Consider the following 22860-nt stretch of genomic DNA (forward strand, 5'->3'; position numbering starts at 1 on the left):
AAGCTTATTATGCAAAATACAGAAATTTATTAAAGTCTAAAAGCAGAAGAGCCTCGAATAAGTTTGATTCCAGTCTCACTAAATTTAGAGAAAAAGCTAAACTTTTATTTGATAATGCTGCTTGTAAGTGTGTGAATTTTAATAATTGTACTTTTATGAAAGAAGAAAAAGTACCATTTATAGAATAAGATTCTAAACGATGAATGCTCTAACAGGAAAATGGTTATTGGATAATACTGATATAGCTACCACAAGCGCTTTGAGGAAGAAAAAAGCAAAAAAAAAAAAAAAAAAAAAAAAATGTAAAGAACTACAGAAAATAGTTAAGTTTAAGCAAGAACGGACAAAAATACTAGTATGTCAGAAGCGGTTACTGCTGACAATGATAGTGTTAAAGAACAACAGTGATCTTTACAAGAAGAGGCAAACCAACGAGATCCTTTAATATCCAAGAAGAGAGAAAACTACCAGGCCAAACTGAACGAAGAGAAAAACACTCAAATGCATATTAAATTGCCTTCTAAAGACATCTAAAGCTGAACAAAATTGTATAGTGAACCCAGTTATGGCTTTCCCCTCTTCCTTGTCACTCGGAAACAGTGGAAATAGCTGTGGTACTGGTGACTGAATCGTCTCAAAATGTCTGTTGTTCAATCGCAAAAGAAAAATACATAAGAGCAAAAATTGACTCGCATGTAATTTAATACAAAATGCCAAATTTACATATCCAAATTTAAAACAAAAAAAAAAATCCAGTTTAATGTGGCAATGAAATAGAAACAAGCACTTTACAGCTGTATAATTTAGTCTTTGAAAGGATACAGAAGTAAGAAACATAAAATTTGACATTAAAAAATATTTATTATTAATATTATATTTTGTAATTAATAATTTTTTACAATTGTAATGTTTATATATATATATATATATATATATATATATATATATATATATATATATACATATATAAACTTAAAACCATCTTTTGTAGCATTATATGTACGAAAAATACATAAAAAATATTTTATCGAAGTTTATATATTTTTTCAATATTTTTACAATTTTAAGCTCTTTGCTGTCCCTTAAGACATTGTAGTATTGTAATCATTAAAAAAACTTTTTTTTTGAACCTAATAGGCAACTTTCCCCTCTATTATCAAATTAAAATTTAAAAAAAATTAAGGCCATTTTTGCTTTACCCTAATGTCCATGCTATATTCTTTTTCTCTTTTTATATTTCTGGCAGATAACTGTCAGACCTATTTATTTACCATTATTTTTTGTCTGTTTCAGGGAAATGAGTAAAACTCATGAACTGATCCAATTGCTGAGAAGTTTGAAAACTGCAAAATTTGTCCCACGCTCTGAGTTTCTGAAGACAATTTGTCTGGTAGACAGTGTTTTAGAGACTCTGTTCAAAATTGAAATCACAAAAACTGAACTGAGTACAAGTGACAGAAATGTAATCGGTCCGTTGATTGCAGACTTGTTAAACGCTATTGGTGCATGGGTGTCGTTCAGTGTCGATCAGATTGATGAAGCTCATTTAGAGGATTTTAAAATAAAAAGATCTGGACTAGAATTTCTTTTAGAGAGATATCAAGAGCTACCAGATGGTAAAGAAAACTATCTGAAGGATGCCTTTGAAACCTTCAAAGTCACAGAGGATATAGAAGGTTGGGATGAACAGTTCAAAAATGTGAGCAGTTCGTATGATCCTAATGTCATTTATACTACACCTGATGAACGAATCCTTAATGATAAAGAAACAGAACAATTGCCATCAAGCCACTGGTGGTGGCAATATTAGAATGTGATTCAAAATCCAAAGACATAAAAATAGGAACTAATCATTCAAAAGTCGATAAATCAAAAATCAAATGAACTTTTAATAGTTCTAACTATTTGCAAAATGTCAATAAAGTTTGCAGATTTTCATGAATATTGAATCCTTACTTCTTAGTATTAGAGTCAATATTAAAGTCTGTTATACATTTTTCTTGTGACTGAGAATTTGGATCACGATAATCATGTTGGACTGGGATGCATCAGATATTAAAACCTGGAAGGAAGAAGCATGGATGCTGCAACAAGATATATTCCTTCATTTGGGTGATAAAGAATGGGATGCATGGGACATATCAGACACTGTTATTCTTTATCGTAAAATTGGATATGGTTTGTACTCCCTTCCAGAAAATACTCCTGAAGAAAATAATCCAACAGGCTATAATGAAGAACAAATTCATAAAATAAAATGTGTAGCTGATTTCATTTTGAAAAATGCTAAAAACGATAAGATGATTAATTTTGCCTGTATTTTTGTTTTTGTGAAAATTTATGAGGAACGTTATTTTACTCCTGTGTTTAAAGTCAAAGGAAAACAGAACCAAACCATATTTGTTGATTCAGATTGTCGAATTTATAAAAACTGGCAAGATTATCTGAATTCGAACCATTTACCCAAATGCTTGTATTGCTATCCCCGTGATGGTTTATATCAAGGAGATATGAACAAAGTTTTAGTTGACTTTCGTACATCTCCTATATGCAGTCTAAAGAATGATAGCACATTGACAATGGAGAATTTTTCTCCAACTTCAATGATGCCAGCTTCTTTATTTACTCTACCAATAGCTATTTCAAACCTAACTGAGGTGCAGACAACTTCAGCAAATACTGAAGTGTATCTTGTTACTCAGCAAAATGTAAATATAGGAAATAGTCAAAGTAGAAACCCCAAGGAATCAAAAGCAAGTACAAATTGGCTTGAATTTCTAGGCTGTGCTTTAAGCATTGCCCAAAATTGTTTGGGTACAAATATTGCGCGATCAACTGCAGCTGGCAATGTACCAACTAAAGTAATGAGACTTGCACATGATGTTGTCACTGTTGGTAGTTTGACTGTGAATGGTCTGGTAACTTTGAATAATTTAATTTCGCTAGTTGATAAAGCATCTAAAGGTTCCCTGACATCTCTCGATACCTTCCGTTTTTCGGCATCTCTCCTCTTCTTTTCAAATAGTCTTTTACATGCAGATACAGCTGAAGAACTCATAGAGACCATCCAACAACATGTTCTAAACCAACATTGTGAAGATCTAACAGCACAACAGATTGAGGAACTTTTTAGACTGTTGGAAGTTATTGGAAATACAGAAATGCATAAAAATGCCAATAGGATCAAAGCGCTTAAGCATATTCCTGATAAACAAGCTTTTTTTGAAAGTTTAGTGAACTTGAGGAGTGATCTTGAAGATCACGAGGTAAAGTTTTCATTTAAAGAACTCGGTCTTATTAATATCAATAATGAGCTTCACATTGCTCCCACTAAACTTCTTCAAATCTCAGAAGCTGATCGGCAAATGATTCTGGAGGCTACACAAAAATTAAAGGATTCCACTGAGAAAGATACTGTATATTGGAAAAAAATTGAAAAGACATTACAAAATAATCGCATTAAAATGGAATTCCAGAGGCGCATAGCTATTCAACAGTTAAAACTAGCATTCAATACACATAGTCTTAATACAGTAAAAATTGGAAATGAACAGATTTTTAAGGACATGACACCATATGAACTGGACAGGCTTGCTACAGTGATGATGACATCTGGTAAAAATTATGATCCTAAAATTTTGAAAATTGTGAATGAATTTGCTAAGAGGCGTTGCTGTAAGACTGTCTATGATTATTGTAATTATTTGGAAATTACTGTAAAATATCTGGAGGAATTGAAAAATAAAAAAGAAGGCGATTACCAGGAAGCTTTGGCTGATGCTCAGAGTAAGGGAAACGTTAATACTAATACATTTAATCGTAACTATGGAATTGAGGGGAAAAGAGCAGTTCATTTCAGAAATCAAGTCTACAACGATTTTGATGCTAATTGGGAGGAGAGTTTCAAAGATTTAGATAAGCTGTATGCTAAGTTGGAAAATAGGGTTCTACCATTGAATGAAAACATAGAACCTAAGTTTGCTCTCAATAGCTCTGCTATTTATCATTATTATAAGCACTCTAAATTTAATTCTAAGGATTTGACTGCAGAGGAATACTTTAACATTGCTTCAGAGTTAGTAAATGAACCTATAAATCAACGTTCAGCTCAGCTGAATCAGCAGGGAAATCGAACTATGATTGTCCTTACTAACCCTATCAATGGTGGTAAAGGAATTGTGGTTGAAGCATTAGGAGATGGTTCACGATATATGGTCACTTTTTTTTATGATGAAAAAGTTATACAACAAGCACAAAGTGGTAACACAAAAGAATAATATACAACTACCATAAAATTTTAACTCTTAGCGCTCTGAAAAGTAATTCGATGCATAAATATTTGCTAAATAAGAGGACTTCTTTATTGCTCCAAAGAATTAATATATATAAATTTTTTTAAGGTGAATTTTTCCGGAAAATTAATATACATATTTTTACCACTCTTAAGTATTATTACCAGTAAAAATTTAAGAAAATAATTAAATAAAACAACAAAATGATGCACTGCCTTGAATGGTGCCTGAGAGGAGACATCCGAGTGCTAAGGGTTAATAGTTTGGTTTTGGATAGAATTATATTTCATGCTTGCAATGGACCTTTTTGTATATTTTTGTCTCCCTCTCTCTTTATATATATATATGCAAAATATTTTTTGAGAAAGCAGACATGGAGTTCTTTAACAATTTTTATTTGCGACGATTTAATAAAATAATTCAGTTTTTATCTGTTGTCAAGATTTCTTTTTAAAAACCATGATAAGTGCATTACAGAGAATTGAATAGAAAAGTTGGAGAAAAAGGGCTATGAAAAAGTATTCTGTATGTATGTATATAGTTTTAGAAAAGAATTTGCCGACATTGTATTTTTGTTCAGTGGGAATAATAACAGTCTGCATAATTCAGAAATTTCAAGTTACAGTGAAACCCGAGTTTCAGTGATTACAAAATTATTTTCAGAACTCAGATTTATTTGAAATTATATAACTGTAAAAAAAAATTCCAGTTTTTATTTATATATAAGAAATATGTTTTGGTAATGAGTCAATTTTTGAAGTGATTTATTAAATTTTTCAAGTTTTATGTAAATTCTGAATATTGTTTATTTTATAATTTATTTCTTTACAAATATTATTTAAAATATTCTTATTTTAAGGTTTAGACCAGGGTTATTTAATTTTTTTTTTTTGAGTAACTAGGATTGAGTATTGACCTATAGCTAGATTTCAACAATTAGATTGTGAAATCCTTCTCATCAGCACACATGATCACTGGACATTTTTTCCAATCCATAATAAGCAATTGGAGATTGATTATATGTTGTTCTTGAACCTGATTTGTTTTAATTTATTAACATCACATTTATATTTCATTTTGATAAATATATATTATAATATGAATTTTTAAAAAAATAAGAAGGATATCAATTAACCAAATTTCATTTTATTGGAAATTTTCTAAATAATGTAAGAAAACTTAACTGCTTAAGATAAAAGTTAAAGTGAGTACAAATAATGACCATTTGAGAGAAGAAAAAAAAAAAGTACATGCATGCTTGCCAGCTAACTAATAGTCTGTTCGATTCTGAACTATAAATTTTTAAAATTAAAAGGTAGAAAAAAGGAATTAATTTTAAAAGCCTAGATTAAGCAGTATGGCAACTTCTCCACTATAAGACTGCTGCAGAAGCAGAAATCTGTGGTGGCAAACTCTATAAAGATGAAAAAAATTCTAAATATTTTAAAATTTGAATATTTGGTTATTAATGCTTAGTAATAAAGTAAATATTTAGTGTGCAAAAGTATATTAAAAATATTTCCAAATGAAATTTACAAACCAACATGGATGCTATGAAATCAAAATAAATTTCTGTAACAGTTCGGCAATTGCTAACAAAATTCGTATAGTATAATTAAACTTGGATTTTAAGAGGTTAAAAATTGATAATTATCGTTAGAATGCATTGAAAAACTGACTCAAACTTGTAAAACTGTTTGGAATGTATTTTTTAAAAACAGTAAAAGGTGAAGATTTTTAAAGATTCTGTATGCATACAAAAACATGTTAAATATTAACAATAAACAAATATACGTGCATTTGGAAATTTATTAAATAAGTAATAATTTATAAATTTATTAAAATCTATTAACCAAGTGGGTGCTTGTTTCAAATAAGAGAATGATATTTGTTAATGCATTCTGTTTAGATAACTTTTTTTATGTGTATTAGAATATCAGTAACAAATTATTACATAGCTTATTTTTGAAAATATATGTTCAGTGGGCAGAAATCGTCGACACATTTGTCCAAAAATTACATTATGGACATTATTTTTTCTAAATAGAGAGTATATTCTAAGCAAATCAAAGTAGTCTAATATATGTCAATACCACTTTTAATAAATCTTGCCATTTGGTTTCCTTTGTATGGCATTATAGAAGATTGTGTAGAAATCAGTCTTTTAAGGAGAAATAATTTTGAATGGATTGATTTTTTATAAAAGGATGCAAATAATAATGGCGAGTACTTAGAATAATAAAGCATACTTAAATAAAATAAAGCATAGTTTAGAAATGTATATAGTTTGTGTGGAATGATTTTTCTGAAAAATCTGGTGTATTAAAATCAAAAATTACTTCAGAATGCTTAATAATCTGATGTTGGCTAGAAAAATGGATATTAATATTAGAATTAATTATTTAAGACAATTCTTTGACCACAGGAGTACTGGATTAAATTTTTTTTGTCATCAAAATGAGCATCATATTTTATTTTTGTAATGACGATTTATAAATTTATAATGATTGCAAAAGTTAAAGAACAAATATGCTGGAAGATATTTAGTTATTAAATGAGAGGAATTTAAATTACATTCAGGAACTTGTTCCATTTGTTTTGACTACAAAATTAAATTTAAGAAAAATTTACATTTAAGCCAAGATATTTTTTGCAAAATTGATTGGCATGTTCAACTTTACAATTAGTGGGTGGTAAGCTAAATTTAAAGATTTTTGTCATTGCAGTTTCTTAAAGACTACTTTTCTTTATCTGTAAAATGTAAGTGCAGCATTTCTGTCTTATGATTTTTCAGTTACTTGAATTTGGAAAAATTATTTTAAAATACTAAGAGAACTTTCAGAAGTTCACTTTTGATGAAAAAGCCAAAACATGCTTTTCTGTGTTGGAAATTCCAAATTTAGTAAATTACATTATAGTTGCAAAACAATTTTTTTTTTATATTGATAAATTTGTTCTCATTGAATGTACCTAGTTTTTTTTTTAACAAAAAATACTATAATCAAATAAATTAATGCAACCCCCCCCACAAACATTAAATAAAAAAATTTTACATTAAATTTGAGTTTAAATGGGTATTGACTCATTACTAGAACTACCTGTGTGCCAGTTTCATGGCTACAGATATGATAAATTTTTATACATTGGAGACTCGTACATTGAATACAATTGAAACTAGCACATTGAATACATATGAGACTAGCACATTGAATACAGTGGAGACTTGCACACTAGAACTCCCTTTTTTATTATGCTCTAGTACACGAGTATAGTACATTATAGTTAGTATCACCAGCAGAAATGCCTTCAGATGATTTACTTGTTAGATGTATTTGATACGACAAACTAAATCTATTTTGCCATCTTTCTTATTAAATGGGCATTCCGATAGCATTTCTATCAATATGTCAGATGGCATTAGCATAAGATTTAATATAAGAGATTTTAACCAAAACCATTTATTGTTATTCCAGTTTTGTGCATATTATTGTTAATCTATGTAATCCAAGTTATTACAAATAAACTTAGATAACTTACACAAATATTAACAGCTCTTTCTTTTTTTTAAACATATTAATAGCCTTTTTTGTATAGCAACATAATATTGTTTTTGTTGATTAAATCTACTTATTAATACATTCCTAATTCTTTATATATTCTCAGGTTCTTAATCACTGTTCCATAACTTATCATTCTGGACTTATTTTCTTCTATGTTTTAGATGTATCTTGCTCTCTTCATATTCATGCTTCTTGTTGATTGTTCTTTTTGTCTTGCATTCTGTATTCAGACTCATTTTTCAATTTGTTGCCATTATCATTGCTATTTGATTATTGGTTCCATCTTTGCTCTTTTCGTATTATCTTAATATGTTTGGTTATATTATTTTCATGTGAGAACATGATATTGTTTTGGCTTGAGGTTTTTGAAGCCTCAAAATGCGCAGATAATAAATTGGCAATTTATTTATTGGCGAAAATATTACAGCACAAAATTGATTTTTACATCATATTGAAGTTTAAAAAATAATCGTTTCAATGATACTAATGTTTTGATCTATAAATTAAATTTCTATTTTTAATGAATTTTTAAAAATATAATTAAATCATATTTTTCAACAATTAATTTCACTGAATAAAAATAAAATTTAATCTGCACGAGCATCGCAAAAAATTAGCTTTTATTAACTTGTTGCCATCACATTTACAAAAACTCTGATTAAAAAATAAATTAATTACTACTGCAAATTAAATCTAGGAAAATGTAATTTTCAGCACGTGATTGTATGAAATGAAATAAATAGAAAATGTGATAATTTGATAGAAATGTGATAACAAATGGGCGATTTTTCGCTTTTGAGGCATCAATTTTTCGCTTTTAGGGTTATTAGAAAATAATGCAGAAGGTTGTCACATTTGGTGATTTATCGCCAACTAAAGTTACAACTTGATTTCCAAATTATTCATTCTCTGAATTCTTACGAATTGCCTTAATTAATTTAAGTCATTAACCAGTTTAAACCGGTTTGAAACATGATGCCAATGCGTCGATATTTAGAAAAACGATGTTTTTTTCCTCATCTTAAAATCGGTCGAGCTGCAAAACTTTGTTTGCCAGTTAGAAGAATTGAAAATGAAAGTTTAAAAAAATTATTAAATATATGTATATACCGAGAGAGAGAGAGGGATAGCGACCGATAGAGAAGTCTCGTGATTGTTTCAAACCGGTTTAAACTGGTTAATGACTAATTAATTAAGGCAAATAATGACTTAAAAAATAATGTTCTCACATGATAACTTGAAATTTGCGATCGTAGATTTCATTTTTTTTTTTTTTTTTTTTTTTTTTAATTTTGAATTGGGTATTCTACAGCTGATCCTTTCCCTTTTTATCTTACTCTTATTTTGTTGGTATTTGCTCAAAGCTTGTTGTCGTTTTGTAGTTAAAATGTGTTTTTGAATTTCTGTTAAAATATTTCTTGTTTTCTCTCAAAAATACTTTGAATTAGACATCAAATTTGATATATTCCCTTTACACCAAATTTATAGTACCAAATTTTGAACGAATGCCACAGATTTGGCATCTAAAATGTAGATTCCTGTCAGATTTTTTTATCAAATTCATTATTGTTTGATCGTCTGTATTTATGCATATATGCAAATGATAGCTCAAAAATGCAAGGACTTAGTTAAATGAAATTTGGTACACAGTTTTAGCACCTAAAAGACAAATTTATATTATATTTTGAGGGAAACCCATCTTAGGTTTGATTGTGTATCAATCTGGACATTCTCAACTCAAATTATATATATAATATAACGCAATGACTTAGGTAAATGAAATGTGGTGTATGATTTTGTTCTTAAAATTGTAGTTTCGTGTCTAGGGAAAGCAACATATTGGTTTCCTTATTATGTCATCTTCGAACTATGTATTAGGGTGGCCCAAAAGTTTCTTTCTTATCGCGCTATGAATGCCCTTATTTGGCTCTGCTTGTGCAAACATCCAGGTTTATCTATTAGCTGTCATCGGTTTCAGTCATCCCAGAGCTCTAAACTGTCGCAAAGCCGGGACTACACCCCCAAAAAAGTTCTTTTCTCCCTTTGGTGGAATTGAATTGATGTAATTTTCTACCATCTCCTTCCTCAAGTTGAAACAATAAATTCTATGAATACTGTCATCAGTTGAAAGCTGTCATAGCAAAAAAACCCCGGCCAGAATTGAACCGATGAGGCGTTGTTTTTCATCATGTCAACTCGAGACCACATATTGCATTACTCTTAAGAGAAAAGTTCTTAAGGTTTGATTGGGGTGTTTAACTGCATCCTATATACTCTCCAGATTTCTCTCCATCTGATTATTACTTCTTTCTGTCCTAGAAAAAAATCTCTTCACGATAAGCGCTTTAAATCTATCAGCGAAATAAAAGCGCACCTCGAGGATTATTTCTTGTCAAAAACATAACAGTTTTGGGAAGAAGGCATAATGAGGCTTCCTGAGAGATGGAATAAGATAATAGAGTAAAAGGTTCCTTATATAACAAAATAAATAATATCTTAAAGAGTAATATTATGTGTTTCATATTAGAAATAAAAGACACTTATGGGACGCTCTAACAAATAATCGTAGTGTAATTTTTCTATTCATCTAACTTTCTTAGTATTTATATTACTTTCGCGGTAATGTGACTTTTCTTTTTTCGCAATGTGAACAATAATCGAAGATAACACCACAATTCAATATTTGATGAAACAATGAAAGTTTGAATCTCATGCAAACATTGTGAATTATTGTTACTAATTAGGCAAATAAATAAATAAAGATTGCCGAAGTTTAGAAAAATTTTGTATGATTATAAGTTATTATTTTTAGAATGATTATTTTTAAAAAATCTTACGATAATGGAGAAATATTATTTTCTTCTGTAGCCGCTCTTGTAATACTAACCATGATTGACTGATGTCGTCGGAGACAGTGCCCTCTAATGCCTGGTAGCCAAAGTCGGCCTTTATAAAAGTGCCTAGGTGTGAAAAACCATTCGAATTCCACAATTTTTTGTAAAATGAAAAAAAAAAAATTACAAACATGAATATATTACTATTGTGTGTTTATTTATTACGTGATATATATATATTTTGCTATTTATTATTATTATTTTTTTTTTTTGATGCTTAGTATAGCAAGTGCATTTAAGCTCGCATGCCAGACCAAAGATAATTCTTTGTTAGTTTTAATTTTCTGAAAAAGGGCTAAGTATTAGCTATGGTAACTGGCAGCGTAAAGAAAAAATTTAATAATGTTAATACTTTTAGAAATAATTCATTATAATTTAGTAGGTATTGCAATATGTCTTGTGTTCTATTTACATCCCTTTCATTCAAAATCTAACCCCATAGCAAACCAATTTCTTGGTTTCATCTATATCTAAAACTTCACAAAGTTTATGGAGCATCTTTCAAATTCATGTTTTTCTGTTTCAAAGTTTTTATATCAATGATTAATTTGAAATACTTTTAAATCTATCTTCTATCTCTATAATAACATTATCAATTACAGTGTTAGAAAAATAGCTTTGAAATTATTCTACCGGGTTTTCTGTAACTTCGGGATAGCTCGGAATATAATTTTTACTTTTTCGATTTTTTTTTTTTTTTTTTTTTTTTTTTTTTTTTGGAAAATGTTCCGAAATATTCAAATTATGTTTTATCACTTTTGCTACAATAAGGAAAAAAAAAAAGTTACATTTTGGGTTTTTAGGTTTAATTTTATTGATTAAATTAAAAGCGAAGTCAAGAGCAATTGTTTTTGCTTGAAATAGTTTATTGATAGTGTTAATTTTGGACAATATTGCATACCCTTTTAATAAGCATAAAATAAATGGTATTTCTTATATTGAATCAAATTGACTTTTAGTTTCGGATACCGTTGTATTTTCATTATTTGCGTCAAAAAATTCTTCTAGGGCATTGCAAATTTTTCCAACTGTGTATACATTGCTTTAACCGAATCTATATTTTGGTCCGTAAAGAATGCCGCATAATTGTTTAAGAGTAATGTTTAAATGCTTTTGTAGAATTTCCCATCTTTTTATGTACGCAAAAAATAAATAATATAAACTTTGCAATATCAAAAAATAAAAACATATTTTTGCAATATATACTTCTTGAAGCAGTATCACAAATCAGTTAATTAAAAGAGTATGATAGGCCAGGCACACGCATAAATTGTATGAGGATTTAGAGCAATTATTCTAGATTGTACTCCTTTATATTTCCATTTCATGTTGCTACCTTTGTCGTACGCCTGTCCTCTACAATTCATATCTAAATCTAGCTCATTTAATCCTTTCAATATTTTTGCTAGTTCTCCAGTCACATCAGTTATTTTAATAAACCCTATAAATGACTGATTCCTAGTTATTTTTTTTTTTTTCAAAATTTACATACTTAACAATGGCTGGCTGAAGTTTGATCCTTATGGGAAATATCAGGAGTATAATCCTGAAGTACTTCATTTTTGTTAAGTACTTCATATCATAACGCAGGAATCATTTTATTCTTGTGATCTATATGCTAAATGATGCACAGTTCTATTTTTCGAACTTTTTTATGCCGTTTATATGATCCATTAGCACAGAGTCGTATTTACTAAATAATATAATTAAACTTAAAAAAAATTTTCGTTATTAGGATTTCCTATTATTTTCATTGGTTCCACGAAGTGGAAGATTAATGCATGATAAAAATAGAACCACATCTCTAATTCTTTAAAATAGTCATTTAAGTCGTTCCGTTTCTTTATTTATATTAACTTGATTTTTTTATAAATATAAGCCATTAAAAGAATTAAAGTGACAAATAAATCGCACATGATCTTTAGTTACAGTTGACAGCTTTCTCCAGTTATTATAGCCACCTAAAAATCGTGTAGATTGTTAATTTTCTAATCTCTTGGAAAACAGTGTACAACAAAATCAAAATACCGAGTCTTTGGTTTTTAACCCTTTCTAGGGCCGTGGGAAGTATGCTTCCCACCAAATTTATCAATCTTCGTATGAATTTATGTAGGTTGGCATAAGTTCTGACAAATTTTTTTTAGAAAGACAGAAACTTTGATGCTTTAGTTCTTTATTTTACACAAAATGTTGTGTATTGATTTGATAATTATTAATTAACCAAATTAATTAATTAATCAAATTAAATTTATCTAATAAGCTAAATGAATCCCTTTTCTTATTCTAATTTCAAGCCTCAAATTATTTTAACATAATATGACTAGAAAAAAAAATGGCCCTTTAAAGGGTTAAATAAATTAACCAGCTGCGAAGTTGGGTTTCACTATTTGGCTTTTTTTAAAAGTAATACATAGTGGAAAATGATCTAACTTTAGTATTCTTAGTAAAGACTCCTTTTTGTTATACTGGTCAGATTTTAACACAAAACATTCCAAATTTATCAGTTATAATACTTGGTCATGAATCTGGAGCACTTATATTCATTTGATCATATTTGTTGTAGCCATTTTCGTCGTTATTTTCTGATTTGATCATATTTGTATAAACATACGGTTCTTCAAAAAATTGCACAGGTTTTATATTTTCATTGCAAGATTGTGTATTTTGTGCTGAACTTTTTCTCTCCTATTGGAGCTACTATTGTAACTTCTGTAGTCGAAACAATTTCATTGTCAGAATTACTTCATAGACAAGAAAACAAATCTACTTGCGACTTCTTGAAATTTAGCTTTCCTTTTTTCTTTTCTACTTTTTTTTTTTTTTTTTTTGACACCCAGGGGGATATTTTTTTGGCATGGACATGTTTAAATCTAACAATATTAAATATTTCGTGGTATGAATTATCAAAATACTATATGCAATCTAACCGAGTATGTGAGGTAAATGATCATAAATCTGCTTACCTTATGTTTATAATATGTTGCACATTTGTAGACTGTAATATATCTGTAAATTTCGTATATTTCCAAACCCGTCGATTGTTCCAGTTAAATTTCTTCCCCTCTTTTTTCCATGTTGCTATAATTGTTCGAAATATTATTTTAGTCCTAGATCAAATTTGGGACAAATTTTGTGCTGCATGCTTTGAACCATGCTCTTATATATATTAAAATTATTCCAAAATTTTACATATAAATTGTTTCTGTGTAACGTAACCTGTAAATAATAAATTCCAAAGTAAATATTTGCGGCATAAATATTGTGTGTTCGGCAGCTCTAGGTCCAATTGTCTGGCTTACAGAACGCCAACACACGCACATTTGTCACTATTAATAGCAGTATCTTACAGCGTTTTATAAAATCCCATCAGTTCCAAAGCAGAATAGGCGCTTCAGTAGGAAAATGCAATAAATAGAATATGTATGTGTAATGGGAAAAAATAAATTTGCGATATCTGAGGATATTGATAGTTATTAAAATAAAGACACCTGTAAATAAGAGTGCCATTTAAGAATGCACTTTGTAAGCATTAAAATATAATCCTAACAGCTAGTTTTATTTTATATAAAAAAAATATATATATGCCATGACAGTATGAGGTAGCTTTAGTAAAGTTGTATTCGTCTTGGATTTTTGTCAAAAGCGTAAAATACCATACGCCTGACAGACTTTCAAAGAGGCCTTATTATAGGAGCCTATCTAGCCGCAACATCCCAGCTTTTAGACGTTTCTAGATGTATAGGATTTAAAGTGATGGCAGCGTGGCAATGCAATCTCGGCAAAGCAAAATAATGGACAGAAAGAGAAGCTGAATGACAGAATTCGGCGGATATTGAAGCGTATTGTAACGTCTAAAAAGGAAACAGTAGAAGCCAAATTAACTGCTGAGCTCAATCAGCACCTTGATTCTCTAGTGTCAATAATTACATTTAGTAGTCACTTTCATAAACATAATATTTATGACAGAGCAGAAATTCCCAAACCACTTGTCACACATGCTAATGCCACACGTTGTGTATAGTGGTGCCATGCCTACAGTTTTTTCTATTATCAAACCTAATCGATTGATACATGAAAATGAGTTAAGTTGGGTTCACACGAGGCCATCTATTGCGCACAATGGGAAGTCACGCCTACTAGGAACATCACGCGACCCCCTACAGGACAGTGGCAAATGATCGTCTCATCGGGACAACTATTTGGTATTGTCCCATTGCAGTCTTCAAAGAAATTTCGAAAAATTGTTTTCTTCAAAGCAATTTTTCGAAATTCTAATTCAAGATTCCACTTATCTGGAAATATTATTATGCACAACTACTGGATACACCATTTTAAAATTCAAGAAATCACTATTTCGATAATATAGATTGTTGTGCAATTTTTCTCCGCATTTAATAATTAAAAAAAATATCTCTAGATGTGATTTGCTATTGTTTTTTACATTCTTGAAATTGAAAACAAACCTACTTCATTGTTCTATTTGGAAATTAACCGGTTAACTGCGGAAAAGTCCCACTAGGCCATTCTTTTTAAAGTCAAGCGAAGACGCATATACGCATTGAATGCAATACAAATAGTTGTATATTAAATTTTGAAAAAAAAAATCGTTATAAAGTGAATAAAATTTCATTTTTTATTAGATAAAAAATTACAAATCGGCCGCGCCGAATGACCTGTATACACGTCAATCCAATTGATTGATGAACTAGTTGAGATTCTGAAATTACATTGCACTCCCGAGTATCCTATTCGCTACTATCCGTCTTAGTTTCCTTTTATCGTAATTAAATAAGGAAGGCAAGGCCTTCCAACCTTGCCAAGGTATTGGAAGCGGGCGTCTGCTATGATCTCTTCTATATGTTGTGGGTAAAATACAAGTTGGGACAGGAAAAGAGCAGCGTGTTGCTCGTTGTTCATTGTTTCATCAGTGTAACGGACCTCAATTTTTGCTGCTGCTCCTGATTATAATTGCTCAGCATCTACAGAATTCGTAATAAATTCTTGAAATCTGGAGTGCAGTATGCCAGTGCCACTTTTCTTACTCGACACGTTACCTGCAGCTGCTTCAGTGATTCAAGGGGCCGCGACTGTGTTTACATACTATGCGGCTTCAGATAAATGGAGGGCTTAGCATTCAATAAGTGTGGAAATACGTATTGTAACAGTCAGTTTTGGTATAAAAACTTTGTCTTCTGGTACTGGTGCGCAAAGAAATGAGTTCATAAAACCCCAGACTTTTAAAATTAAATCCAGTCACCTCCGTTACTATAGAACTAGAATTCCTGCCTATCCGGTTTTTTGTTATCCGGCCTGACCTTTCGCCATATTAGGCCGGATGCTCTGAAGTGTACTACTGTATATATATATATAATATACGATTCGTGATTATAAATATTTAAGCAAATATTAAAATTTGTATTAGTTTACAATATTAACGGTTTATTTCATTTGAATAACGAAAGAGTATAATATGCCTGTTTGTGTTTGCTTTGTCTGATTTTTTTTTTTTTTTTTTTTTTTACCAATATTAAGAACTATACATGATAATTTCTAAACATTGTTTCGCGAATGATTTGCAAAGGAAAATCCACGGATCGTTCTTAAAAGAATTCTAACATCTCGACACATTGTTTTAGTGGGTTTTACAAAGAGAAATGCATCAGTTTATTTAAATTTAAATATTTGGGAATTAAAAATATGTTTGTTGTAAACCAAAATTAAGATTTTTTTTAATGAAACACAAAGGATAACTCAGAATTTAATTTTTAAAATGTTTAAATTTTGAAATGTTGAGAAATTAAAGAATGTAGAAATCCTATTCAAAAGCATATTTTAAAAAAATAATAAGAATTATTTTTTAAAATCAAATTTGAGTCAGTAGTTATTAATATAAAATTTAAACTGATTGTTTTGAATTTTAGTATCAAATCGATGACAGCAAGCTTTCACAAGAATATTTGAATTACGTTGCTATTAAAAAAACAAAACAAAACAAACCTTGCATTAGCATTTTTACTGAATCTATTGTGTCATCCTTGGCGAGTGAAACAAAAAGTGGACACAAAACTACACTTATAGTCACAAAACCTCCCACCAAATTTGATATATATATATAAATCAATTCGTTTACATGTTTCTAAAAGGATTTTACATTAATCTTGTTTATCAAATGCTATAAGATTTGTTTATATTACAGCAATTTTCTGCCTTAACACAAGTGATATTACACTTTTCTTAGCAACACAAATTTATTATATCTTACTGATTAAAGTATTATTATTTGCACATATACAATTACATTCCGATTTAAATTTAAACTCATTTCTCTCCTACGAACACTCTTACCGATATCAGCCACACACTCCCGCGCAACTGTTCCTCTCTCTTCACTTCATCTTCTTTCAGTCATACGGCCGGAACTGCTACGTGGAGGTTAGAGGCATGACATTTATTAATAAAAAAAATCTTTTTAGGATTTGATTGTGAATATCAGATAATAAATTAGTGTGCTGAATTTAATTATTTGAATTCAGGGAATTTCGAGATAAGTGAACATATCAAGGTATTAAAAAGACTTCACTTTTGTTTCTAGGAAGTATTTATGTTAGTTTTGAGAAATAAGAGGAAAGAAAAGGTATTATTTTCTTAAATGCAATTAATTTATCCTATGATTTACCACCTCCTGATAGTGGCGCTCAGAGCACTTACTCTGCTTGTCCCCATTCTAGTTACACCACTGCATAGAGGTGGATCTGTCATGATATAGACAGCTGTGTCCTGATTTTTCAGCTGATTCAATTATAGCCCTGAAAGGAAGGATCACTAGGGAAAAATATAGAGAAGTTTTAGCAGCTCAGGTCCATCCTTTGTTGCAAACTTTGTTTCCTGCAGAAGACGAAATTTTCCAGGATGATAATGCTCCTATTTATGCAAAGGAACTTGCCCAATTGTGGTTTGATGAATGCGAAAACGATGTAAAAATTTCCTTTGATCTTGCACAATTCCTCCATCTCAGTATAATCGAACCGTTATGGTCTGTTTTAGAGAGTTTATTTATTTGCGGTGTTACCATTATTTTGATAACCATCTGTAGACACGTTATTCTAGAATAAGGACCGTATTGGAAATTCAAAATGTCATTTGTTGGGGGGAAGGGAGGGGTATTTAAACATCTAGTCCGAAAAATCAATGTATGATCAGGCTTTGAGTTTGCTTCATCTTTCTTTATAGTATTTTCATTTCATTTCATTTCTTTATAGTATTTCTTTTTATTTCTTACTAGATCAACTATAACGTGCACAGGAAAAGCAGACTTATTATCGTCACAATGCACGTATGTATAAACGTTATAATTTTGTAAAATATTTTTTAAATTAATTTACATTTAAAGAAATAAGTGTATAGGAAACTTATATAACGGGAAAGATAATTTTTAAATTTTAAAATGATTCATAAATGGTTTTTGTGTAATATTATACTTTAAATCCAATGAATAAAATGTTCACATTTGGATTAATTTTGAATGAAAATTTAACAGAAATTTTAAATAAGTTTTTTTCAGGGATGATCCGGAATTTTGGAGCTTTTTGTTTTCATAATCCGAAATTTCTTTTTTGTTCTATCCGAAATTTCTATTTTGTTCTATCCGAAATTTCTATTTTGTTCCATCCGAAATTTCTATTTTGTTCTATCCAAAATTTCTATTCCAACTTGTATAAAATAATCCGTATTTCATTTAGTTACTAAAAAATGAAATTGATTTCAGTGGTTATTTACTGATGAAGTTGGTGTAATTACTGATATCATTGTCTGCATTCCAAATTTTTTTTCCGTCTTCAACTTCTTTTAATATATTGTAATAATAATAATAAACGTTCCGAGAATTAATCTGACATTCAGCCGTAAATCTGGTTACTTGATTGAATGTCTTAACAATCAGTAGTATTTTGCGTTTGTTCACACGTATGATACTGACTAATAGCTAATTTTATTGTTAATAGAATGTTATGTATTAATTTTGCTAAGTCAATTTGTTTTCTAAAAATTTTCCTACTATTAAATTAAAACTCAATTACCTTGGCGTATATGATATGACTTAAGCCATTCTGAGCCACAAATTTCATTAAAAATTTAAATTTTCAGAATATGTTCTTCCTGTTATTCGACGAAGATTTTGCTGCATGTGTGAAAGTTCGTCGTAGCTATCCCCATATGTTATAAGTAAAATAGACTAGTAACTCGTATAAATTTTTTTTCATTCGGTGTTATTTCAAATCAAGTGCATCTAACTGGTGTGCAATGCTTTTGTTATTTCTATGGCATTCTTGTAAAACTTCCATCTTCGTGATTCAAGGAAATAATATTTTCTTGATAATCTGTTGTTGTTACTTATGCGTCATAGACAAGCCCGCTGATGAAGTCAATGATTTAAACCGAGTTTGTGCAGTAGCTTCTGAGGGTAAAGGCCTCTGTGAACTCGAGTGCCAAAGTCTGAATTCTAGCTCATATAAAGATCGATCATTCCCACAATCGTTTGCACAATCGCTTTTTACAGGGGGTTGGGGCTCTTTCACACAACTCTGAGATAGAATATAGGTGGAAGAATAACCATGCCCGAACCGGGGCTCCAACCTGGGACGCTCAGATCACGGGAATGCACGCTACTCTTAGGCCAGGACGCCGATTGATGATCTGTTGTTGTATTAGATTTTTATTTTCTTGACATTTATTTCCACTTAAATTATTTTTAACTTAAATATTCATGTTTAAAAAATGCAAATTTATTTCTCCCCTGTAATTTTGGTGCGTGATCTGAAATCAACAGTTTGTTTAAATTTACTTTTCGTTGCATGAATATTTAGTGTAATTTTTGTCATCTAATAAACATTTTTTTTTTTTTTTTTTTTTTTTTTTTAGCTAAAGACAGTCTCCCGATGCACCTGTCTGACGAGGCTATGCCCTATCCGAGACCGGAGTCGCGATCAACTGCAGAATCCCGTCGGAAACGGCGTGGAAATCTCCCGAAAGAATCCGTACGGATCTTGCTAATGTGGCTGTATGAGAACCGTTACAGTGCATATCCATCTGAGAAAGAGAAAGCCAAATTAGCTGAAGATGCCAAACTCACTCAACTTCAAGTCAGCAACTGGTTCATTAATGCCCGCCGGCGCATCCTACCTGATATCATCCGCAAGGAGGGCCATGATCCTGTTAATTACACTATCACGCGGAAGAGTACTGTCAATTTTTCCAGGTCTTTACCTACCTCCACTATCACCAGCAGCAGATCGAGTAGTCACAGTCGGTCCATGGACTCCAACAGCAGCCTGATATCGTTGACTGACGACAGCGTCATTAACGTAGACGTTGACAGCGAGGACTCTGACAACAGTACTACGTCCATTGCTTCGTCTCAGGAGACCTGTTCTCTGAAACTGACCAGGCAGAGGACGCATGAGCAAGAACTGCTCATCCGGCCTCCCAAAACTGATCTTCAGCGTACTGTGATGCGTAGTCTGCCCTCTGTGAATGGAGAGACGTCGCATCCAAGTTCTTTTGATAGCAACTCCAAGGCACTATATTCATCAAAAGAGGACTCTTCATGGACTTCCTCCAACGCTCTACCCTCTTCAGGTGATAATTCGCTTACTCGCCTTTACATTTTGGTTAATGTTGCTTGCAAAGTTCGAGACCAAGAACTCCGAGCAAAATCTTCCAGTGTCGATTTATGAGAGGTTATTTTCTTCACAGCTTTTGTTTCATGGAGAGCAAACTTCAGAAACTTTCACATGTCGGTTATCTTTAGTTCACTCTTCCCATTTTTTAAAGATTTTATTTCTTCTCCCATATTGGAAGTTCTTATTAGTCATATTGTATCTAATTCATAATTTTAAGTTGGCAAAGTGTCTGGAGAGGTTGTTTTGATGTAAATATATTCATACATAACTCAATACATTTTTTTTTTTTCTTTCTTTCTCTTTTTTTTTTTTTTTTTTTTTTTAGGGATTGCCCTCTTGTACCAATTTTTATAATTTAATCATGGTACTTTTATAATTTGATTGCGAGTGATATGATTTCTGTAACTTTGAGAACGAGCATACTGAACTCTTCTGCAAGTTGAGAATATTCGAGACCAGTTACGTCTGAAATCTAGGGTTTTGGTCTACTATGGACTTTATTGCATAACTTAAACCTTGAGACATCTTTCATCAAGATAATTTGGATTTCTTTAGTAAAGAGATGGAAAATGATTGATTTTCGAACTCTTTTTGAATTGTGGCTATTTTTATATGCCATGCACACTTTATTTTTCATTTAATATTAAATCAATTTTAAAATGTTTTAGAAAAAAAAAATTTTGAATAGCCCTGGTTAACTTTATTTTTTGTCGGTTTGACTTAAAATATATGGGCTTTTACCTATGTTGTCAATGTTTGCTGAAAAAATAAATTCTATCCACGGTTTACTGCTTAGGAAGAACATGTTATCTTATTTCTACTCTATTTCATATTCATTCTTCTTATTTCATTATTAGTAGTTCAATACACTTAAAAAAACAATACTCTGCATATTGAAAATACTGGTTTTCATAATGATGAATACCCATATTAAGATGTAATTTGAAATAGATGCACCTGTGGGTAATGATGTTAAAGAGATTTAAAAATTTTCTTTTGCATAAATGACAGGGAAGGTGTCATAATATTGTTACCTAAAGCTTGCTTTTTACGTTACAGTAAAAAACACTACTTTTAAAAAGTGAATTCTTTTGCACAATAATGTTTTTCTTGTATGTCTTTGTTCGCTTATAAGCAGCAGCAGCAGCAGATCGCCAGCTGTAAGTAATATGGGACTTGGGAGTTCATTTAAAACTTTTTATTTTTAAGGATGGCAAAGGACTATTATTATGGCAAAGAACATCTGTATCACTCCAGAAATACTCTATCTGAATGTGTATATTATATATTTAGGATTTTTTTTATCAGTGAAATGATGTTGTTAATTTGCCAATGCAAGGGCTTTCCCTTTTGCAAATAAAAATTAATTTCCATGAATTGTTCATGGCTAAAGAGACTAAATTATATATTATTTAAATAAATAAATAAAAAAAACAGTTATTTTTCTAAAGTCTAAAATCAAAATGACTATTTTCCCAGAAAAATCCATAGTTCTAAGTATTATATCATTCCTGTATATTGTCTTTTAATAGGAACTAGGATTTTTTTTTGTCACTTTTATGGGTATAAATTGATGCATTTGTAGTTCATCATGCTCTTAATTTGTTTATTTTTATATGAAAATCAATGTTTTACATAACATGAAACATTTTCTTTATTAATCCTGACACCATTACTTTAGATTTAATGCCTTTTTGTGTGGATGTTTTTTTTAATTGCATTTTTTTTTTCCTAAGTAAAACTGAAATACTTTTTAATAAATTGTTCTATCTTATATTTGGTTATTCAATTAGAATTCATATCTTGAATTGCAACCAGATTTATCAGTTTCTTCATAAATACCATAATCGTTATTGGACTTTGTGCCTAATAACAATTTAATACCTACTGTATATCTTGTCATTGTTTTTAGCTGAGAGTGTCATTGTCCTCATTAGCTGAGAGTGAAAGCATTTGTTTCAAGATGCAATTATGTGTAAATTTCCTTGTACGAATTTTGTGTAATTTTCCTTGTACAAATAAAATGCAACTGTGTGTACGAATTTTTTATCTTTATTTTGAAACATACTTATTTATCTTTTTATTTTTATTTTGTACGTATTCACAAGTAATTTTTTTTTCCTGGAAAGACTTGTTACATCAGATTCATTTGAAGTTATTCAACGATTTTTTGTTTGATTATAAAACTTATTTATAAAATAATAATTATATAGTTTGATTATAGAACTCAAGCATTTTATAATAATTAATATCATTAAAAAAATCTAAAATGCAAGCTGGTGAATGAGAAATAATATCTTTTTAAGTTTTTGGATGAAAAGATTTTTCTGATGAGAAATGATAAATCTTCTCGCATCTAATGTACCTTAAAAATGCAGTACAAATCAAAATTATTTCCACACCTGTCCTGTCTCATGATTATTATTTAGAATATTTT

General features: G+C 30.2%; 2 protein-coding genes across 5 annotated transcripts in view; both read left to right on the top strand.

The window, feature by feature from the left end:
• The window catches only part of LOC129971115 (uncharacterized), a 28360-nt gene extending 23638 nt beyond the window's left edge, over window positions 1–4722 (top strand). For both annotated transcript variants that reach the window (XM_056084601.1, XM_056084600.1), the window contains exon 2: window positions 1294–4722. In XM_056084601.1, coding sequence (XP_055940576.1) covers window positions 2031–4277 — 2247 coding nt within the window. In that variant the 5' untranslated portion in view covers window positions 1294–2030 and the 3' untranslated portion in view covers window positions 4278–4722. The remainder of the gene's footprint in view (window positions 1–1293) is intronic.
• The window catches only part of LOC129971116 (homeobox protein AKR-like), a 40459-nt gene extending 17994 nt beyond the window's left edge, over window positions 1–22465 (top strand). Inside the window, exons 1-3 of one of the 3 annotated variants that reach the window (XM_056084602.1) lie at window positions 10721–10816; window positions 18029–18079; window positions 19663–22465. In XM_056084602.1, the coding sequence (XP_055940577.1) occupies window positions 19680–20477 (798 nt within the window). In that variant the 5' untranslated portion in view covers window positions 10721–10816; window positions 18029–18079; window positions 19663–19679 and the 3' untranslated portion in view covers window positions 20478–22465. Of the gene's footprint in view, window positions 1–10720; window positions 10817–18028; window positions 18080–19662 lie in introns of those variants that run through there. The other 2 variants (XM_056084604.1, XM_056084605.1) reach the window with 2 other exon arrangements.
• Window positions 22466–22860: the final 395 nt, after the last annotated feature.

This window comes from Argiope bruennichi, chromosome 6, assembly GCF_947563725.1.
Source record: "Argiope bruennichi chromosome 6, qqArgBrue1.1, whole genome shotgun sequence".
In the NCBI taxonomy this organism is placed as follows: domain Eukaryota; kingdom Metazoa; phylum Arthropoda; class Arachnida; order Araneae; family Araneidae; genus Argiope; species Argiope bruennichi.